Source organism: Neomonachus schauinslandi, chromosome 8, assembly GCF_002201575.2.
Source record: "Neomonachus schauinslandi chromosome 8, ASM220157v2, whole genome shotgun sequence".
In the NCBI taxonomy this organism is placed as follows: Eukaryota; Metazoa; Chordata; class Mammalia; order Carnivora; family Phocidae; genus Neomonachus; species Neomonachus schauinslandi.
This window is the reverse complement of record NC_058410.1, coordinates 109,424,046-109,445,081: the sequence shown is the minus strand read 5'-3', so window position 1 is coordinate 109,445,081 and position 21,036 is coordinate 109,424,046. Positions and strand designations below refer to the sequence as shown.

Genomic DNA, 21,036 nt, shown 5'->3' with positions numbered 1-21,036 from the left:
AGCTAATTAAACAAGAACATAAATAATTACTCCCTATCAGAGTGAGAGGGCTGGGGGCGGAGAGGGTGGGGGACACTGACTGCGGAGCTGGGACAGTGATGCGCGAGACGTCTGCTCTGCAGGGGAAGATGGGAACTCCTCGTCACTCCAGGCTGCTGCTGGGCCTCAGCAGGGCTCCCCAGCCGGGCAGACGCAGGCCCAGGAATTCTGCCAGAAAAACCACGACCAAGTGCTGCTTTGTTCCCCACCTGAGTATTTCCTGCTCACTCACTGCCCGCACCCTGATCTCCTTCCCCCCTCTAAGGACATTGAGGGGAAAAGATGGAAGAGATCCTTCCCCCATTTTATGGATGTGAACCTTAAGGGTGGGGGGTGTCCAAAGACATAGCTAAGACCCCTGCAACCATCTTATAACTGATCTCCCTGCTTCCACCCTTGCCCCCTTGATGTCTATTCTTCACCTAACAGCCAGAATCTTCTCTCTTAATCACATCACGCCACTCTCCTGCATTCAACACCTCCCACTCCACACGCCAGTGGCTCCCACCTCTTTCAGCATAAAATCCAAGGCCTCACCATGGCCTATGGAGCCTTACATGATCCAGCCCAGTCCAGTCTTCTAATCTTATTTACTGTCACTCTGCCTCCAGATGCACTGGAGTCCTTGCTGTTTCTCTAAGAAGACAAGTTTGTTCCTACCCCAGGGCCTTTGCACATGCTATTTCCCCTTGCTGAGCTCTTTTTCTCACTCTATTCAGGTCTCTCTTCCAATGTCACTCTTTAAAGGGGCCATCCATGACCACCCTTATAAAGCAGTAGCCCCTCTTTCTATGTCCCCTTATATTAATTATTTTCTTCCAAAGGCACATGTTAAGTTTTTTGTCCATCTCTCTCATAAGAATATAAGGACTTTGCCTATCTTGTTCTAACCCTAGGGTCTTGACAGTCTACCCCCAAACAGATCTAGCTACCCCAAAATCTAGCTACTGCAAGTCAAAGTGTAGTTTGTGCCTAGACCATCCAGTTCCAAGTCCAGAGTTCTCTCCACCACAGGTCATTCCTTTCCTTAGAACTGACCTGGCTCCCCACCGTCAACAGGAGGAAGGCTGACTTTCAGGGCAGGACAGAGCACTGGCTACAAGCTCCAGCTCTGCCACCTCCAAGCTGGGGGCCTCAGAAGTCACATCACCCGCTGTGGCTCAGAGTCCTTGTCTGTCAAATGGCAACGCCACACATACAGGGTTCACATACCAACGAAGAGAATGCACAGAATGCTTTCAGAACAGTTCCTGGAAGGTAGTAAGAACTCAGTAAATATAGCTATTTTGTGTGACATTCAAGGACACTGACAAGCTGACCTCTCCCATCTTTATTTATTTTTTATTTTTTATTTTTATTTTTTTAAAGATTTTATTTATTTATTTGACAGAGAGAGACACAGTGAGAGAGGGAACACAAGCAGGGGGAGTGGAGGGGGAGAAGCAGGCTTCCCTCCGAGCAGGGAGCCCGATGCGGGGCTTGATCCCAGGACGTCCTGGGATCATGACCTGAGCTGAAGGCAGACGCTTAACCATCTGAGCCACCCAGGTGCCCCTGACCTCTCCCATCTTTAAACAAAGCTATTATTTTCCTAGACGAGAGCTTTTTGAAGTGTGGTCCCCAAAGTGAGAGTATCGGCATCCCTGGGAGAATGTATTAGAAGAGCAGATTGTCAGACTCTGCTCCAGACCAACTGAGTCAGAAACTCAGTAGGGTCCTGCAACTGTGTGCTAACAAGTATGCCAGATGACTCAGATGTGTGCTCAAGTGTGAGAACCTGCCCTAGAGACAACTCCTCTGGTAGGTAGGCCATGTGTGCTAGATTGAGTTGTTGGTCCTGTTTCCTCACTTTCCTATAAGAAAATGATACCTCCCCAGCCTTACCATGGCCCAATGGTGGGTGAAGTGCATGCCTTGCCCCCTGACTTTGGGCTTGGCCATGTAACTTGCTTTGGCCAATGGGATTTAGTACATGTGATGCCACAAGATTGGCATTTGGTTCTTCTGTTGGGCTTGCCCTCCTGCATTTCTGTTCTTACCCTGAGAAGAACATACTCCGAACAGCCATTGCCCCTAGCTGGGCTCCAGAATGAGATATGGAGGGAGGACTTAAACCACAACCCAGTCCTGCCCTGCCCAGCCCTGCCCAGGCCAGGCTAGCCAAGACTGGTTGAACTCCAACAAACCTGCAGACCCATGAATAAGAAAATGAAATGTTAGTAGTTGTAAGCCACCTAGATGTTGAGGTTGTTTGTCACGCAGCATTACTGTGGCAGCAGCTGACTAATACACCAGCAGCCCTTATAAGTCCTTGACCAGGACCAATCACTCTTGCCTCTGTCTCTGTCTTTACCGGTTCCATCTAGAGCAGCTACACCTTCCCCTCTTCTCCCCAAATCCCACCTATTCCCCAGGATACACCTTACACTCCACCCCACCTGTTCCCAGAAGCCCTACCCTCTAGAATACACCCCACCACCCCCCCTTCCACCCAGTCATTTGAATTCACTTCAGTTAGCTTATGAAAAACCTCAAGTGGATAAAGTTCACCAAGCAATTCATTTAGAGTTTCACCTTTTAGGTGGCTAGTTACTACACTGAAAGACCCCTTAACTTAGTACCATCACTAACTAATTACCATGTGACAAGGTTAAGTGCTTAATAGTTCCCTGTGATGTTTAATTTCCAAACAATTACCTCCTTTACGACAGGATAGAAGTCAGTTCCCACATCTGGATCAGTACATCCCCCCCCCCCGCCCAACCCCGGCCACAGCATCAGCCCTGCAGCCACAGAACAAGTCAGAGCCCATCTCTGGAGCCCACCCCAGCTAGAAATAGCTCCCCTTCATAAATTGTTAATGAGCTGTTCATTACACGTCCGTGGCCCTGCCTTCACCCTGGGCTGACACATTGCAGTTTGTGGTTTGTGTGATTCTGCCCACTCCCCCCCTGCCCCCCCACCACCTCAGCGACTTTGAAGATGATGGGCATTAATTTGACTTCATGTTCTCAACCCTTCTGTCCCCCACAGGGTGCCCACTCCCATCACATGCACACATGGCAGACCATAGCCCTAATTGACAAGAACTAAGACATCCCTCTTCGCTTCTCTCTGTCTGTCTCCAGAGATGAGAAAAGAGCACTCAGAGAGAGGCAGAAAAACAGCCTGGATCATCTTCTTTCCCAGGCTGGCCTCAGCTATATGTTGGCTACTGGTTTCTGGGATTGTGTGGGCAGGTGCCAAGAAGCGTTAATGACACCAAAGCTTTCACCCATACAGCTCTGCAGTGGCTGCATGCCTCCCCATCAGCCTCTCCCCCTCCCAGATTCCCAGCAGACCCCTGATTTTATTTGGGGCAGTGATGTGCCTAACACACAACTACCTTTCTCAGCCTCTGGCAGTCATCGGGTGGGACTTCTGGGGGCTAACCCAACCAGGAGGTGGTGCCTGTGACGTTCCCCAGAAGCAGACCCGGAGACAAGGATTCAAGTACCAGTAGTTAATCTGGGAGGTGGACCCAGGACAGTCCGGCCAGGAGATGGGGAAGGAAGTCCTTACAGGAGGGTCCACTAAGCATGGTCCCACTGTGGGCAACTGGGGCTCAATCCTACTCGGACCCTCTTGGAGGAGGCACAGAACACACCTCGGTTGTCCTCCTCCCCTGTCCTCCAAGGAAGAGGAAGCTGGGGTATGAATTCTCCAACTCCCAGTGTCAGAGGCTCGGGGGGCTCCTGGGGATGGTCCCCTGCACTACCACCTGTGCTCCCGGAGAGTTCCCAGGCGGAATTGTCAGTGAGCACAGGAGACATGAGCCACATGGTAAGGACAATGCCATTGACCTTCAGAAGGAGCCTCAGTCCTTGAAAGCCATGGAACTCCCATACCAGCCTTGAACTACCTCTGGCTGGGATTCTGTTACATGACAGGAAAAACAAAAACCCTCCAAATTTGATTCATGCACTGTAGTCCAATCTCTGCCACTAGAAGCACTTGGCGCTCTATGGAGATGCTCTTCATTCACACCGGACATCTTGCATTTCGCTGCTACCTAATAAGGTAGGCAGGACCCCTATTATTCCCATTCTGCAGATGGGAAGCCTGAAGTTCAGAGCAGGAAAGATAAGAGCCCACATCTGGGGCCCCCAAGTCCATCCTTGTATTCATCCCTCAGGCTCAAACAAGGGGCAAGAACAAAGGACCCCAGCAACTGAAGTGTGCAAGGTGCTTTACTTGCCCGTGCGTACTTTATCTTTTGGGAGATAACCCCATTCTAAGGGATTTTTATTTCAATGTTAAGGAGGAAGCAAAGTCTCCAAGAGGTGAGATGAGCAGGCCGGAAGTTCAGAGAGCAGCCCCCCCCCCCCCCACCGTGGGATGCACAGCGGCTCTGCCCACCAGTGCTGCCCACACATCTGATTTCACCGGCATGTGGCATGATGCTGAATACACGTCAGAGTCGCTGGGAGAGCTTTAGAAACACTGATGCTTGAGTGCCACCCCAAGCTGACTCAGAATCTCTTGGAGGGAAGATACAACTCCCCAAAAGATTCCAGCGTGCAGCCAGGATCAGGGAACACTGGGGAGGTGGGAACCTGGGGCTTGGGGTCAGGATGCCTGAGTTTCACACCTTGCCCAGCCCTGGTTCTTCCTAAAAGGAGCTGGCTGCTGTGAACCCACCTGGGCAAGTTGTCAGATGAGGGTTTGGTGGCCTTATGATGACTGTCACCAGCCGTACTGACCCCCTGCACCATACATTCCTCCCAGCCCAGCCCCTCCCTCTAGGAACCTTCTTTGGTGTTTTCCTGGTGTGAAATAAATGATATCCCCCACTTCCACTCATGGACTAACCAAAGGTATATAAAATTAACAGGGGGCTGGTTCTCTGGTTCTTCCTTACCAATAGGGGGAAGAGCCACATTTCAGAAGCAAGGCAGACTGGATATACACTATAATCCCTTTACTCCTGCTAATTATTTCTATCTTCGGAGATGTCTCCAGCAAGAGCTTTTTGAGAGTGAAGAAGGAATGACAAGTAGAGAAATTAGTCACCTCTGAGCAGATGCCCTGAAGGTTTTTGAATCTGAGTGGTGTCATCTTCTTGTGCAGAGCAGGAAAGGAAGGATGAGAAGGTAGTGATATGATTTGAAATGCTCTTGGAAGGCACCCCTGAAAAATGTCTTCCCTATGCACAAGTGTGCTGTGGGTTTTTAAATTCCACCATTAGAGAGTCATTCCTTTGGGTCTTCCCAATTGAACTGCAAACACTTCTGAGAGGATTTACATCTTTTTTTTTATTTTATTTATTTATTTATTTTAAAGATTTTATTTATTTGACAGAGAGAGACACAGCGAGAGAGGGAACACAAGCAGGGGGAGAGGGAGAGGGAGAAGCAGGCTTCCCGCTGAGCAGGGAGCCCGACGCGGGGCTCGATCCCAGGAACCTGGGATCATGACCTGAGCCGAAGGCAGACGCTTAATGACTGAGCCACCCAGGCGCCCCTGAGAGGATTTACATCTTATACCTTGATCTCTTAAAACCCTGTTAGATCATTTTCCAAATTTACAGCTCTCTTGGAATACAGCTTTGAAGACTGGAGCCATAAGAGGGAGCTTGAAGAAGAGGCCCAAGAAGAGGGGCAAGAAGGGAAAGCAGGCAGGCTCCTAATAACAGTAAGTACTTACATGTGTTCAGCACCGCACACTTGACTATGAAAGACATGTTTTCAAATACACAGTCTCATTCAGTCTTCACCACAATCCCAGGAACTATGCGGAGGGGAATCTTTGTTCCCATTTACAGAGGAGAAACATGGAGACTGAGAGCAATGAAATGATTTGCTCATGGTCCCAGGACTAGTACATGGTGGAGGTGGGGCGCAAACTGAGGTTCTAGAAATGCTAGTTTCTTCCCTATCTTTTCTATATTAATGGGTGTATATTGTACCTAGCTTTAAAAAAAACTACATTTCCCAGCCTCCCTTGCAGAAAGGTGTGGTCATTGAGATGTGAGCAGATTTTATTGGCTGGGACTACTGAGAACTTCCCTTTTGCCTTCTTGCTCTCTACTTTTCATCTTTCCTATTGTGTATAGAAGAGAGATGTGACAGCTAGAGCTCTAGCAGCCATTTTGCACCATGAGGTGACCTTGAGGACAGAAACTGTGCTGAAGATGGCAGGGCAGAAAGCTGGAAGGAGCTAGGCCCCTGGTGGCCATTCTGCCCAGAAAACCAGACCTAAATTCTCTTTCACTGGACTTCTTTTACATGAAGGACATATAAACGCTAATGAGTTTAAGTCATTGAATTTTTTGTTCATCCTAATTGCCACTCTGGACTTATGACTCCAGACTTGTTTTCCTCTGGGATGCCTCTAGCAACTAAGTTACTTCACAGTGGCTCACCTGATACCACATAGAAATCCCCATCCTGCCTTGATTTGCTACTATTTCTGAGTGGGACCCAAGGTTCTCCCTGGCCCTCCTGTTCCTTTTCCCTCAACACTTCTACGCCTTAGAAATGTGGGAAGAAACTAAAGCTGTGAGAGACAACCTGGCAGACTCCCAGTGATTTACTCCATCCTTCTCAGAAGGAGAAGTTACAGTTGGTGCTCCTTGGCCCAAGTCTGTAGCCCAAGTCTGTAGCCTTAACAAAAACCCGCGTGCTGCTAGTGAGATGTGCCCCACAGCGTGGTACCTGGCACCGAACATAGGAGACCACATCTGTATTTTTTGGAATCCTGGGAAATCTATTCAATGCATTGGACAATTAGTTTCACTATCTATAAAATGAGCCTAATATTTGTCCTGTCCATCCCTCCCTTGTGGATGTCAGGTTTCAGTAATTTAATAGTGTGAAAAAAATTTAGAAAAATATAAAATCCAAGGCAGGCTGATTTTGATTTTGGCTCTGACCAGCAAGCTGCTGGGGAGCTTCTCCCGACCCATCCACCCGGTTTCCTCCTTTACATCTTTTTCTTCCTTCGCCTGTGGGAGCTCAATCAACCCCTTCAACAGAAGCTGGGCTGTCTGGGGAAGCCTCCCCCTGCATAGACAGCAGGTCCCCCTCCCTCTAGGGTACAATTGTCCCTACCAGTTTCTCCCCATATCCATAAAATCTCAAGTTCATTAGTTAATTCCCTTCCATCCCATGGTGGAGACGGCTGTCTCTTCATGGGGAGGAGACAGATCTCCACTTAAGTGTTGACTGGTAAGATCCTGATGGGGTGGGACCTGACCGAATTGGCCCTCTTATCCTTTCCCTAGATGGAAGGCAGAGCAACAGTAGAAGATGCCCCCTCCCTAGCACTGCAAAACTCAGTGGGGTGGTCCAGGCTCCCCAGGATGGGGGGATGGTGTAATGTCTCACATTCACTGAAGAAGACGACATGGAAAGGGGGGGCCTGCAGACAGAGGGGGGTGGGGCATGGAGTGGCTGTTATCTCCCCACAACTTCAGTGTCTCTCTTCTCACAATCCACCACTTGCCCTACTTATGGATGACCACAGCATAATAAGCAAGAGAAAGGCAAGACTGCATCCTGGCTAATTCCACACTGTGCTTTAGAAGCATGCTTGCTGTTCCCCTGGCCCTCCTGGGGACAGTTCCGACATCACGCCTGGTGACAGATGTTCTTGATGACTCTTGGAGACAAGTGTCTGTGAATGTCACTTGGGCTGATAATGACATGCAGGGCACTTAACTTTCCGTGTCACATCAGGGATGAGGCTGAGCCAGGACGGGCTGCTGCCTTCTCCAGCGAGGAGGGAGGCTCCCCTTTTTCTGACTCCTCTCCTGCCACCCTCCTTCTTCCCCTTGTGACCCCTCCTTGCTCTGACACTGTCCTCATTAATTCTGGCCACTTCCTGAAAGGGCAGGTTCTGGGGCAGAGAGATGGGAGAGTCAGCCCTCCCCAGTCACATGGGAAACATGCCAGGCCGCTGGGGAGCTCAGCCGTGTGTACGCAGGGAAGACAAATGCCTTGGAGGTCGGCAAGAACCATTAGATAATTAGGGAGCTAATTATCTGATAAAAAAGCAAGACCCTATTTCATAGTCAAATTCAAATCTTCAGTTATCCATGATTTGGGATTACCTATGGTTGCTTCCCTCTTCTTGGTATGTGGAATAGAACCTGATGTTTTCAGAAACTGCTCACGGCTCCCCAGGGCTTCTGTGGACCCCAGATGTGGATCAATGGTGACCTATCGATGACTCGCATCCTGTTCTGGTTGGACAATCTGAGCCTCTGCCCAAGTCCCTGTCTGTGACCTCAGGGCCCTGGGGCTCAAACCCCTATGAGAGAGGGCACTCTAACCCTGGGAAGTAAGATGTCAGAGTGGCCCCAGCTGGTAAAAGCAGGTGGATTTAGCAAGAGTAGTAATATATTGCCTTAATCATGGGATTGTAAAGGTCTTGCACAGAATCAGAGACCATCAGGGCTGGGATCATGTAAGTCAAATGTTTCCATGCCTGCCTAAAGTCGGGCTGCCCACTCAGTGCCCCTGGCACGAAGTCAACCAGGTTCTGCTTGAACCCTTCTGGCACGGGCAGCTCACTACTTTGTGGCAGCTCTTAATTATTCTGCTGTTGGGCAGCTCTGATGCTCATTTCCATTCTGTTCAGTTCACTGAATGTCGACCCAGTAGCTGTCATGGGCCAGGACTTACTAGGAGCTGGGGGTACAGAGATGAGTACACATGGAAAGTACATGCTGGAGAGAAAGAAAGATACAAAAGCAAATTTCATGGCCAGATGGAGAGTAATGAGAGAGGTACATAAGGCTGTTGCTGTTGGACTTTTCTCTTGTAATGGGCTGATGCCTACTTTCATATGTGCATGCGTGTGCATGCATGTGCATGTGTGTGCACAAGTGCATGTGTTTTCCACTCTTCTGCTCCTGAATTCTTTGAATAAGTTAAGGGAGGTAGGTCTTCTTTTCTGAGTCGCCTCATCTCCAAGGTAACCTTCCTCCATCTCCCATGAGCTTCCAGAACCCCATTCTCATCAGTTGATCTCTGGACACATGGCAATGACTTTTAAGACCGTGCCATCCTGTATCGAACATTCCACAGCACTGCCCTGACCAGCTTGAATGATTCAGTGGTTAGAATCGTAATCTCTCACTAGCTGAGCCTTTTATTTCTGTTAACAAAACCAAACACCATAGGAGTCTTAGCAGCTCCATCACTTCGTGGCCATAATGTCCTTGAGATCAACTAAAACTCAGAGCCTAGGCCACACAAAATTCCAGTCAAGCCAGGTTTTCCCCACCTTGCGCTTATCCAATTGAGTCCTTGAACCAAAGGAAAGGGAATACACATTTTCTGTGTTATTATCTATGACAATAGGAAAATGGATCAAGCAGTACAGAAATGGGGGCAGAAGCTGAGCAAGCACGAGGCGGAGGCTTTCTTTCATGTTCACATCAATGTATCAGTCTGGTTACTTGACCAGTTTCAAGTGCATTTCACCAGGAGGCATTTCTCCATTTTGTCCCAACACAGGGTGAGATTTTGTCAAATGTCCTGTAAAATTGTGATAAGCTCTGTTTATGGTAGTAAGTCATAGCCAATGGAAACTCCTAGGACATTTTCCAAGGGTACTTAGCACCCCAGAGATTCGGATCCACTTCCCTGTGGGGACACATGGGGGTGGGATCTAATGGAGAATCGCTGTACAAGGACGATGCTGACCGAGAGGTGCTGCCCTTGTGAATGACGGGAGGCACGCCCGTCTGAGCTGCTGGTCCACAGTGTCTCCTGAACACAGATCAGCAATTGGGCAGGATTTTCTCCTCATGAACCCATGTTGGGGCCTGGCAATCAGCATTCTTTTCTGAGGGCTTATGGCCATCTGTTGCAAAATCCTTTCTAGAATCTGGCAGGGACTCCATGCCCAGCCTTGCATCCTATGCTTTACGTGGTCTATTCTTGGAAAAACAGAATATCCACCCTTTTCCCATCTGAGGCACTTGTCTTTCTGTCCGTGCTGCCTCAGGACCACGCCCACAGCTTGGGAACCTCATCTATGGTTCCTTTAGCCTTGGATGTGACCCTGGGGACCTGTGGACAGGACCCACATTCTTCCATTCCTTCTCCGCAGTATAGGGCTTGCCCTTCCTGGGTCGCTAAGATCCTAATTCTGTCTCTGCTTCTTACCCCTGTATCATACACACTCTGGACAAGTTTCTTATACGGAAAGTGGAATAATCATAGTTCTCACCTCCTGGGGATAGTAAACACTAAATGAGTTGGTCCGCATAAAGCCCTAGTCAGCTCTCAGCTCAGATTTGTGCCCTCCCTTCTGCCGCTGTGCTCCTTGCCGGGAGGGTGGGCGCCAGTCAGAAATGGCCAGGCTGGCCTGCTGGCTCCTGTCTAGTCTCATTGCAACCTCCTTCTCAACCAGCAGGCTGTTGTCATTTTTCCTTTTTGCTACGAACACAGATTAAAAAACCCCGTTGGGCTGTGTTTTGCTCTCTCTGCACAGCGCATGCTCCTCCTCATCTTCCCATATGGGCCTTTCTTCCCTTCTTTTGTACACTTTCCTGCTAAAGTCTGCGCATGTCAGAAGCCACTGTGCAGCCACTGGTGTTTTTTCTTTCTTATGGGGACAATTCATTTTCCAAAAATTCAGTTCCTTCCTGGAGTGCCCTATTTCTCCCGAGCCAGAGTCGCTGTCGGGGCACCGGGAGGCATGGCCACAGGGCCGAGGCTAGGCGCGGACTCCAGAAGGGCCTGGATTCAAATCACTCCTGCTTCTTTCTGGCTGCCTGAGCCAGGGAGAGCTTTCTAATTCTCTCGGCCCTTTCTACTTCGGACACTGCCCGTAGAGCTACGGGTCCGACACAGAGTAAGCAGGCAACCATGGTGACCCACGATGGCTGTTCCTATCATCTGGATACAGTCTCACTCTGAAATTGTTCTCTAAGATTTTGGAACCCTGTCTTGTTACAGACCGAATTGTGTATTCAGCTCTCCTCTTCCGTTTCCTCCCCCAAGCTTGGCAGACAAGATAATGGTCTTTGGTCACCATTACTATTACTTTTACTAACAATAATGATAATGATGCATGTACCTTGAACACGAGCTGTGTGCTCACGCTATTTGGAGAGCCTTCTGAGCTCTGTCTCCTCCGGTCCCCATGACCACCCTCAGAGGAAGTCAGCAGGGGGTTTTTTATTTATTATTTTTTTAATTCCAAGGTTTCTGATGCTTTCATTTCAATTATTTTTATGAACTTAGTGTCTCCAGGTTCTGAGCCACCGAATGCAAGCCGTTTGAATCCCCATCTTGAGTGACGTCAGGAGCCCAGCCCCAACCCCTTCTGTGCCCCTGCCTGTGCTTCTGGGGTCCCCAAGGAGGGGCGCCCTATGGGCATGCTGCCACCTGGACACCAACAGCCCCTCCCATCACCCACTGCACTGCCTTCCCTCCGCCCTGTGCCTGTGCGAGCCTCAGAGCAGGTAGCATTCACCTTTACACTTTTTATCAAAGTCAAGACCATATAATAAATTCACAAGTGAAGAAATAAACTTATTTTCCAAAGGTCAACCTCACAAGTTATCAAAGAAATGCAAATTAAAACAAGTTCCATTTCTCACCTGTAAAATTTGCAAAGATGAAAATAATTATATATTCAGTCATTGGCGAAGGTGTGGTGGAAATGGGCACTGTCGCCTTCCACTGGTGAGGGGGTCAATAAATATTTACATGCAATGTATAAAGATTATAATTTATGCATTAAACCAGTAATTCAGCCCCTAGAAAAATAAGCTAAGGAAATCACTGAACTTGCACAGATATATTTAAGTACAACAATCCATCGAGGCGCTACTTTCAATGTTGAAAATGAGAAACAATCTAAATGTTCAACAATAGAAGACTGGTTACAGAAATTGTGGTACAGAGAAGTGAAAAATATTTTACTACCATGGGAACTAAGCAAGCTGTAATGTGGAGTGCAAAGAATACAAACTAGATTGACCATAAATATTGTTTTGAATTGAAATAAAACTGAGAGGCCAAATGCCTCTGGTTAACTTTGGTGGGATTACAGGTAATTCTTATTTCTCTCTTTGTCATTTTCTTTTCTTTTCTTTTCTTTTTTTTTTTAATTTACTTATTTATTGGGGAGGGGGGCAGAGGGAGAAGGAGAGAGAGTCCCAAGCAGACTCCGCCCTGAGCACAGAGCCGGACACACGACTCGATCTTATGACCCTGAGATCATGACCTGAGCCGATACCAAGAGTGGGACACTTAACAAACTGAGCCACCGAGGCGCCCCTCTCTTTGTCATTTTCTCTACTTTCCAAATTTTCTACAAAGACTATTACTTTTATAATTAGAAAAATACATACATGTATATTTAGGCTTAATGATATATCTATAGATATCTTTATATTTGTATATATGCATACATTTAAGTTAGGTTCTAATGCTGCTTTCTGCACATCCTGAGACGCAAAGCTGCTCTCCAGACAAACCAAGCACATGCCCGGCCAGGGAAATACCCTGGTTTCTGCTGGTTTCCATGATGCACCCCCTCAGTCTCAGGGACTCCATTTGGTGAATGAATACCTTCCTTACGAGCTCTTCTCCCTCACACATTCCCATACAGAGACTCATCAGCTGAGATCGGAGCCGGAAGAACTCTCAATACTCCTGACCACTCCTGCACCATGGACCCTTTGGGTGTCTATGAAGCATATGGGATTGCTTCTCAGAATAACCATTTTAAATGCATAAAAGAGAGGCACCTGGGTGCTTAGTTGGTTAAGCGTCTGACTGGATTTCGGCTCAGCTCATGATCTCAGGATCATGAGATCGAGCCCTGCATCGGGCCCAGCGTGGAGCCTGCCTAAGATTCTGTCTCTCCCTCTCCCTCCGCCACCACCCAACTTAGTCTCCAGTACTCACTTTCTCTCTGAAAAAATAAAATAAGATAAATGCATAAAAGAAAACATACAGGATTTCCGGAAGAAACCAGGCATTCCTTGAGCAGTGAGATTCTAGGCCATGTGCTTCACATTTACTGCAAACCGAGGCTGGCTGAGACAGGAACTCATCTGCCGTCAGAGCCTGGACCCTGAGGCCTGGATCTATCACTCTGTGAGCTCTTCCCTCTGAATGATGGAGGCGATTCTAGCGCAGCTTTTTAGTCTTAACCTCCCTCTCTACCAGGCCCAGGAAATGACCCCTTGACCCTCACATAAATTTATAAGGTCAACATCATTGTCTGTTTCCAGATAAAGGAGACTGGTGTCCAGAGATGTCAGCGTGGGGGGAGGGGGGGGGGATGACCCCACCTCTAATATCCGGGTTCCCGTGACCTGCTCTTGCCAATCGGAGCTCATCCAGGGCTCCTGTGGGACCAGCTGGGAATGGGTCCTCTAGGGCTGTTCGGAGAGAATAGACTGCGTGGGGGTGTGCCCAACCAGAAGAAAGTGGAACTTAGCGAAGGTAAGAAACTGAGAACACAGGATGTCGGTGGGGGGACCTTTGATCTCGTTGAACCTGAAGCAGCTTCCTGACTTCTATATTACATGAGCTGACACCCTACCTCTCCTTTTTCCTTTTTTCTTTCTTCAGCCAGTTTGAATTGGGTTCCATTACTTGCAATCAAGTGTCTGGCCTAAGTCAGGTATGGATTCTCCCCATTTTACAGATCGGGACAAGCAGGCAGGCCGGGAGAATTAAATCACTAGCAAGTGGCGGGGGCTGTGATCCGAATTCTACTCTTCCTGACCTTAAAGCCTTAAGCATAACTGAATGTGCGTTCAGGTGAAGGCCAGATTCACTCCTCAGAGGCTCGTAGCCATGCACCCACCTGCCAGAGCTGCGCCCTGGGAGGCCTGATCCTCTTACACACACGTCTCTTGGGGCTGTCCACGGGGTTCCTTTCTTCCTACACTTTAGTCGATGTGATTTCTATGTCCTCTTACCTGCACAGAGGGCACAGTTCGCCCCGCGACTCCCCTAGGCACCTCTGGGGAGAAGGGGCATGGGTGGGAACTGTTCACAACCCTCCCCAGCCCCTCCTCCTTCCCCAGCCAGACACCTCGCGGCAGCCCCGGCTCACCTGTAGATCAGTACCTCATCGTCGGAGCAGTTGTACTGCAGCTGGTACATCTTCACGCGGGGCGCTGACTTGCTGACCGACCACTTGACCAGGGCCGAGGTGGTCGTCACATCGGACACAAGCACAGCGCGTTCTGGGGGGCCTTTGGGCGGCTCCCCGCCCCCACTGCCTCCACCTCCCCGGCCGGTCTTGCTGGAGCCCGTGATGTCCGAGAGGCGGGACTTGGGGGGAGCATTGCGGCTGGTGCTGTTGCTGAGGTGTGGCAGCTGGACGATGGAGACCTCCACCATGGCTGTGGCCTCCCCGGCGGCGTTGGCCGCGATGCAGGTGAAGGCGCCGCTGTCCTGAGACGTGGTGATGAGGATGTCCAGGGTGCCGTTGTCGTACACGGCGGTCCTTGAGGAGTTCCCCACCAGGCGGTCATCGGGGGCCACCCAGTGGATGAGGGGGCTGGGGTCCCCGATGGCCTTGCACTTGAGCGTGGCTGCCTGGCCCTCCAGAACCAGCAGCTTGTGTGTGTGCTGGGTGATGAGAGGCGGCTCACACACAAACTCCTCCTCGCGCACGTGCCAGAAGTAGTGGCCCTTGAGGCCCCCCGGGGAGCCGCAGGTCTCCAGGTCATCGTCCCGCTCCAGCCGCCGCAGCCAGAGCAGCTCGCAGTTGCAGTGCAGTGGGTTCCCCCCAAAACTAAAGGACAAAGGTGGAGCAAAGGGCGTGGCCGTCAGGGCGGAGGCCTGGGAGCGGGCGAAGATGGGGTCGGGGGGCAGCTTCCGCAGCCGGTTGGACGTGAGGTCGAGGCGAGCCAGTTTCTGCAGGTCAGCAAAGGTGCCCTCGGCGATGTGGTCCAGGAGGTTGTGGTCCAGGCTCAGCTGGTGGAGGTTGACCATGCGCCGCACGGAGCCCCAGGGCAGGCTGTGGAGGTTGTTGTAGGAGAGGTCCAGGTCCTCCAGCGTGAGCAGGAAGTCCTCGAAGGCCTCATCGGCAATGCCGCCCAGCTGGTTGTTGTTCACGATGAGGTGCTGCAGGTTGACCAGGCCCCGCAGGGTGTCCTCCCCAAGGCTGGGCAGCCGGTTGCTGTCGAGGTGCAGGGAACGGAGGCTCTCGAGGTCCAGGAAGGAGAAGGGCTGGATGTGGCTGATGGTGTTCCTCGACAGGGTCAGGTCCACCAGCCCTGTCATGTTGGCGAAGTCCTGGCGGCCAATGTGGATGATGAAGTTGCCCCCCAGACGTAGCTCCACCGTCCGCCGGTCGATGTCAGGGGGCACGAAGAGCAGCCCCTTGGAAGGGCAGAGGGTCCCCAGTGACTCAGACAGGTTCTGGCAGACGCAGTACTTGGGGCAGGCGTCGACCACGGCAAACGCCATGCCAAATGCCAGCAGGCCACCAAGCAGGGTCCCCATGGTCTGGTCACTCAGGCCGCGGTGCCTGGAAGGGAGGGAAACAAGGTCAGGGTCAAAAGGCAACTTCCTAATGCCCCACCAGGGCTTCATCTGTCACCCTAACCCCTGCCTTATGGAGCAGCAGAGAATGGCTTGTGCTCTTGTGAAGTCTAACCTCTTCCCCCAATCGATCCCTCTAATATATATATATATTTTTTTGCCTTAGCTCTTATCATTTTCTAACAGACTATTTAATTTGCTTATTAACTATGTTTATGTAATATTTCCTATCTCCCCCACTAGAATGCCAGCTCCACAACAGAAGGCTCTTTTGTCTGTTTTGTTAATTGCTATATACCACACATCTAGCATGGTGCTCAGAACATGGTAGGTGCTCCATCAATGTGTTGAACGAATGGAAGGATGATTCTATACCAGTGGTTCATCTAATAATCATATTTGAAAAGTGTGTTCTGGACGTATGTTAAAGCACTTTTATCTCCTTAATTGGTTTGGACTTGGCATGAAATCAAATTGGACCAGCATTCCTTAGGAACAAGGACATGGACAAGGAGAGAACTGGCCCCCGGAGATGCCAAGGTTATTGGGGAACTGGTTATAGATAAGTTTCCCCATGGAGAATCTACATAGTGGGTGAACCTTTGGGAGCTCAGGGAAGTGAAGAAGGGGGTGAGGCTGGAAGCAAAGGCATTAACTTCTTCTGAGCACCCTATATATGCTGTGTCCTCTGCCCAGACCTTCACGTACCTCATCTCATTTGGGCTTTGGGAACACCCTTCACAAGGCTGGGCTTATCTTTGTATTTAGATGAGGACTTGTCCACCTCTGAATCACCTCCTTCAGGTGTTCACTCAAAAGTCACCCTCTCCCCGAGGCCCTACCCCGGCTGTGCATAACCCTCTTTCCTACCTTGTGTTTTCTCCTTGGGAATTCGTCATGATCTACCTTACTGTGTATTTATTTCACCTGCTTGTCTTGTTTATTGCTTGTCTTCTGTACTGGCAACAAAGCCCCAAGACGTAGGGACTTGTTTTTATTCACCACTGTATACTCAGGGCACTGCCTGGTACATAGTCGGTGCTTTTGCATGAATGAGTATCTAGGGAAGGAAGGAATGGACTCTGGATCAGGTCTCTGTGCCTCCAAATCTCACAGTTTCCTCACTATTCCATGTTACACTAACCGCAGTTCTATTTATGTGGTGCTAAAAACATCAATGGAGTTGGACTTTTGAAAACCCTGCACACCGGTTGTGTAGCGTCACCCAGAGCAGCGTGCTGCAAGGGGGCCTTCTAAGGCCACTGAGTTGGGGACGCACTGACTGGTCTTTCTTGCTCTTGCAAAAGCTCCGTATGCATTAGCAAGTGCAGAAGGGTTGAGGAATTCTGCTGCAGTAAAGAAAATGGATTAGTGTTTAATTCTGCATTGCTTCCCCCATTTTGAGCTAAAGATATTCCTTTTTTTTTTTTTTAAGATTTTATTTATTTATTTGACACACAGAGAGAGCGCGCACAAACAGGCAGAGCAGGCAGAGGGAGAAGCAGGCTTTCCGCTGAGCAGGGAGCCTGATGCGGGACTCGATCCCAGGACCCTGGGATCATGACCTGAGCCGAAGGCAGACGCTTAACCATCTGAGCCACTCAGGTGCCCCCAAGATATTCCTTTTTGGAAGCAACAACCATTAATATCTGGAGGAAGTAGGGCTCCAGAGCTCCCAGTTTGAGAAGCACACGTGCAGAAAAAAACAACTGGCTGATTTAAAAGGATACAACATAAATTTAAAAACCTATTCCAATCAGATATTACTTTATTGTGAAGATACGAATTTCATTATTGCATCTCTTTCAGGGTAAATCTCCCACCTAAGACTCTTCAGGGTCAGAGACTTAATCTGTATTTCATCTGGAGAGAGTGCTGTTTCTGATCAGCCCTGTTCAATAGAAAGATGATTACTAGCTATTCATGTAATTTAAAATTTTCTCATGGCCATTATAAAAAGGGAAAGAAGTGAAATAAATTTTGATAATATATTTTACTTAAACCACTATATCCAAAATATTACTTCACATGTACTCACTACATACAACTATCAATGAGATATTTAACATTCTTTTATTCGTAGTAAGTCTTCAAAATCGGGTGTGTATTTAATACTGAGAGCACATTTCAAGGGCTCATTGGTCATATGTGGCTGTTGGCTACCATATTGGACAACGTTGTTGGAGCAGGTGTTGGCTAACTATAGCTGAGGGCCAAATCTAGCCTGCCACCTGTTTTTGGAAATAAAGTTTTATTAGAACATGGCCATGCTAATTCATTTGCATACTGTCTATGGATATGTCGTGTGTGCGTGTGTGCGTGTGCGTGAGTGTGCGTGCACACGCACACGCCACAATGGCGAAAGTGAGTAGTTGCAGCAAATGTAATGTGGCCAGCAAAGCCAAAAATATTTACTGTCTTGCCCTTTACAGAAAAAGTTTGCCAACCTCTGTTGCGGAGGATTTTTTTTCCCTCTTCATCTTCATCACGGTCACCCTCATTGAAAGCCCTTGCCAATGTGCCTAATTCCACATAGTTCTGCTCTGGGCTCCCATGAGCCACCACCCACCCTGCCAGTCCCCACTGGCTCTCACAGACCTAAGGGGTACTGGCCCACCCTGACCCAGGTCCTATCAGGAGCATCCAACCCAGAGGTGTCTACGTGTGGAAGCTTCCCACCTGCCACTGTCTCTGTGCTCAAAGGTGCTCGGGCCTTTTAAGTCCATACTTAGCTGGGGCCCTGATAAAACAAATAAGAATCTTCTCTTTTTTCAAGGGCTAGTCCTGGCCACTCCCCTGGTTTATCTCTTACCACTCTCCGTTCCATTGCTCTTCGTGTCCCAGCCAGGCTCAACATCTCTCACTTATAAATGCAATGCTTGATCTTCCTCCGAGACTGTCAACATGCTCTGGTCTCTTCCTGGCCTCTCTCCCTACCTCCATTCCTGCCTGGCCAAGTTCCTATTCTCTCTTCAGGTCTCGGCTCCAACATCACCTACCCCAGGAAACCTTCCCACGACCTGGACCAAATTTGGCTCTGCTGCCATGTGCCCCTTAGTCTATACTTGTCCCACAGATTGCTCACTGCACTTTTCATTATAATGCCTTCCTTCCTTACCTATCTGCCTTCCTAGACTGTAAACGCCAAAAGGCACGGAACTTAGCTATCTTGTCTACCCCTCACGGTACCCCCAGGATCTAGCACCACACCCGACTCATAGCAAGTGCCCAGTAAATACCAATTAAATGAATGAATGAAGTATGAGTTGAGCAAAGGGAGTTTCTGGCATTGTCGCTGAGGTTCTGAGGTCTGTATTAACCCAGGGTTCATTCAGTTGATCAGCTGAGAAAACTATCTTTATGGAGAGAAACTTCAGAAGCATCTTCTGTCAAGCATCAGCTGCACTTCCCAGCATGACACCATGGTCGTAGAGTCAGGGAGTCCTTATTTCTCTGGCTACCATGTCTCCTCAAGTAGAGGTGAACAATACTCCCTCTACCCACTGGGGATCCAGGGACAACCACACCCAAGGATGTCCCTCCCTAGTTAAGCCGGAGGCAGCTGTGTGTGTGCATGTGTGCACGTGTAGAGAGGGGGGTAGTGTGCTGAAAGCCTAGGGCCTTGAGAGAAAGCCATCCTCCTTACCAGCTCTCATCGGTAAACACTGAAGTGACCTAAGGCTAAGAAGCACGTCCAGCATTTTCACATCACGGCGCACACAGGAAATGGTAGTGCTCAGCCTGTGAGTCCAGGGCCAAGCTTGCAGGTGGCCCATGCTAGATCTCTGCAGTTCGTCCCTCCAGATTCTTCCCTCCGCCCTCTCCGACCCTGCCCTCTGCCCTGGAAGGCTGGCCGTCTGGGCTGCATCAGTGCACTGTGGACAGACTGCCCCATCCTGCAGCATCCTCTGGGGCTGGCTGTCCTCGGTCCTGTTGCCCGCCTGCCCTCTGCTAGATTGGCGATGGCAGCAAGCAGAGAAGACTCAGACACTCCGGGGTGCACACCCTGTACATGGCCCATTGCTTCAAACAGTTCTGTCCTTGGAAATTATTTTTTAAAAGTTTGTTAAGGATTAACAAACGTCTAATGAATTCAAGGCTGTGACATAATAGAGCTGGGTAAACATATTTTAAGTAATCAGCATGGAAGATTACTGACAGAGAAGTGACTATTGAATCTTAATTAAAATCGTATTCTGAGAACTGCCACTTAATATATTACTCTCACAGCCAAACAAAAAGCAGTCTAAAACCTGGGTTGGGAGGGAGGCGATGGGGAGCATGTGGGTGTGCGTAATTAGTGCACGCCCAGACTGGGGGCTCCCTCTCCTGAGCAGAGATCTGGGCTGGAAGGAGCAACAAGGTCCCTCTAAACATGTCCGAATGGGGGAGGTGGCAGAGGGGAGCAAGGAGAGCTGGAGATTAGGAGTAGGGGTCTGGTCTCAGGAAAAAAGGAGCAGATGAAAGCTGGTGGGAGGGGCTCCGGGATTATTTGTGAGCAAAGCTGAGAGAGGTGCACGGGGGATCAGAAGCGAGGCTGTGAAATGGATGCTGGTATCAAATGTCAGCATCAGCCTTCATGCAGAGGAATCCATCTGCAGAGGACAAGAGTTCATCTGCTCGGAATGTCTATGAGCCTGGGCTAAGGGAGCGGAGGGGAGGGGGCTGCCTGGGGAGGCAGACAGAGGACCCCGGAGAGGAGGAGAAACACTCTTCCCTGGATCTGCTGTGCTCGCAAGAATCCACGCGTCTCTGGGTAGGAATAGTGTCTCTTCCCTCCCTGGGTTTCTTCAGGCAGTTTTCCCCGGCATCTCTGCAACGTGAGCGCTGCAACTGGTTCATAAGGTACTCTTGTGCAATCAGGAACAGGTGTCCCTTCAGGGCATTTGTAGGGCCCCTTTTGCTGGACAACCTTGCACAGTAAACAACCTACCTTCCCATACCTTGTGGCCTTGAGTATTGCTATCCTCATTTCAACCACTAGGAAATGAGGTTCAAAGAGGTTTGGGCTGGCCCAAACTCTCCCAGCTACTCGGAGAAGAACTGATGACTCTCTCTGGCTCCAGGCTGTCCTTGGAGTAGAGCAGCCCCCCCCCCCCCCCCGCCCCCCCGCAGAGGCTTGCATGTGCCCGGTCTACAGGGAAAAAGTGGCTGCCACCACTATGGGATTCTTAGTGACCTGTGACTGCCCAGCTGTTTGACTAAATTTGGGCACTTGAGTTTGCTGCTTAGGGATGGTGTTCTCAGAAGCAGGGGCCTAACTGGCTCAGAAAAACCCACCTGTCAGGCCTCATGGTGGTGATTCTCTCTCTCTCTCTCTCTCTCTCACACACACACACACAAACACACACGAGCACACGTGCACACACACGCATGCATGCACACACTTAAATATACTGGCAACAAATATAACGTGTGGAACTAGGCTGATGGTTTGTAATCAGAGTCTCCAGATGGGATTTTATATTTAAAACAAAAGGGA

General features: G+C 49.5%; 1 protein-coding gene across 1 annotated transcript in view; it reads right to left on the bottom strand.

The window, feature by feature from the left end:
- The window catches only part of LRFN2 (leucine rich repeat and fibronectin type III domain containing 2), a 39,409-nt gene extending 23,894 nt beyond the window's left edge, over positions 1-15,515 (bottom strand). The window contains exon 1 of the mRNA XM_021692099.1: positions 14,116-15,515. Within this exon, the coding sequence (XP_021547774.1) occupies positions 14,116-15,515 (1,400 nt within the window). The remainder of the gene's footprint in view (positions 1-14,115) is intronic.
- Between the last annotated feature and the right edge of the window lie 5,521 nt (positions 15,516-21,036).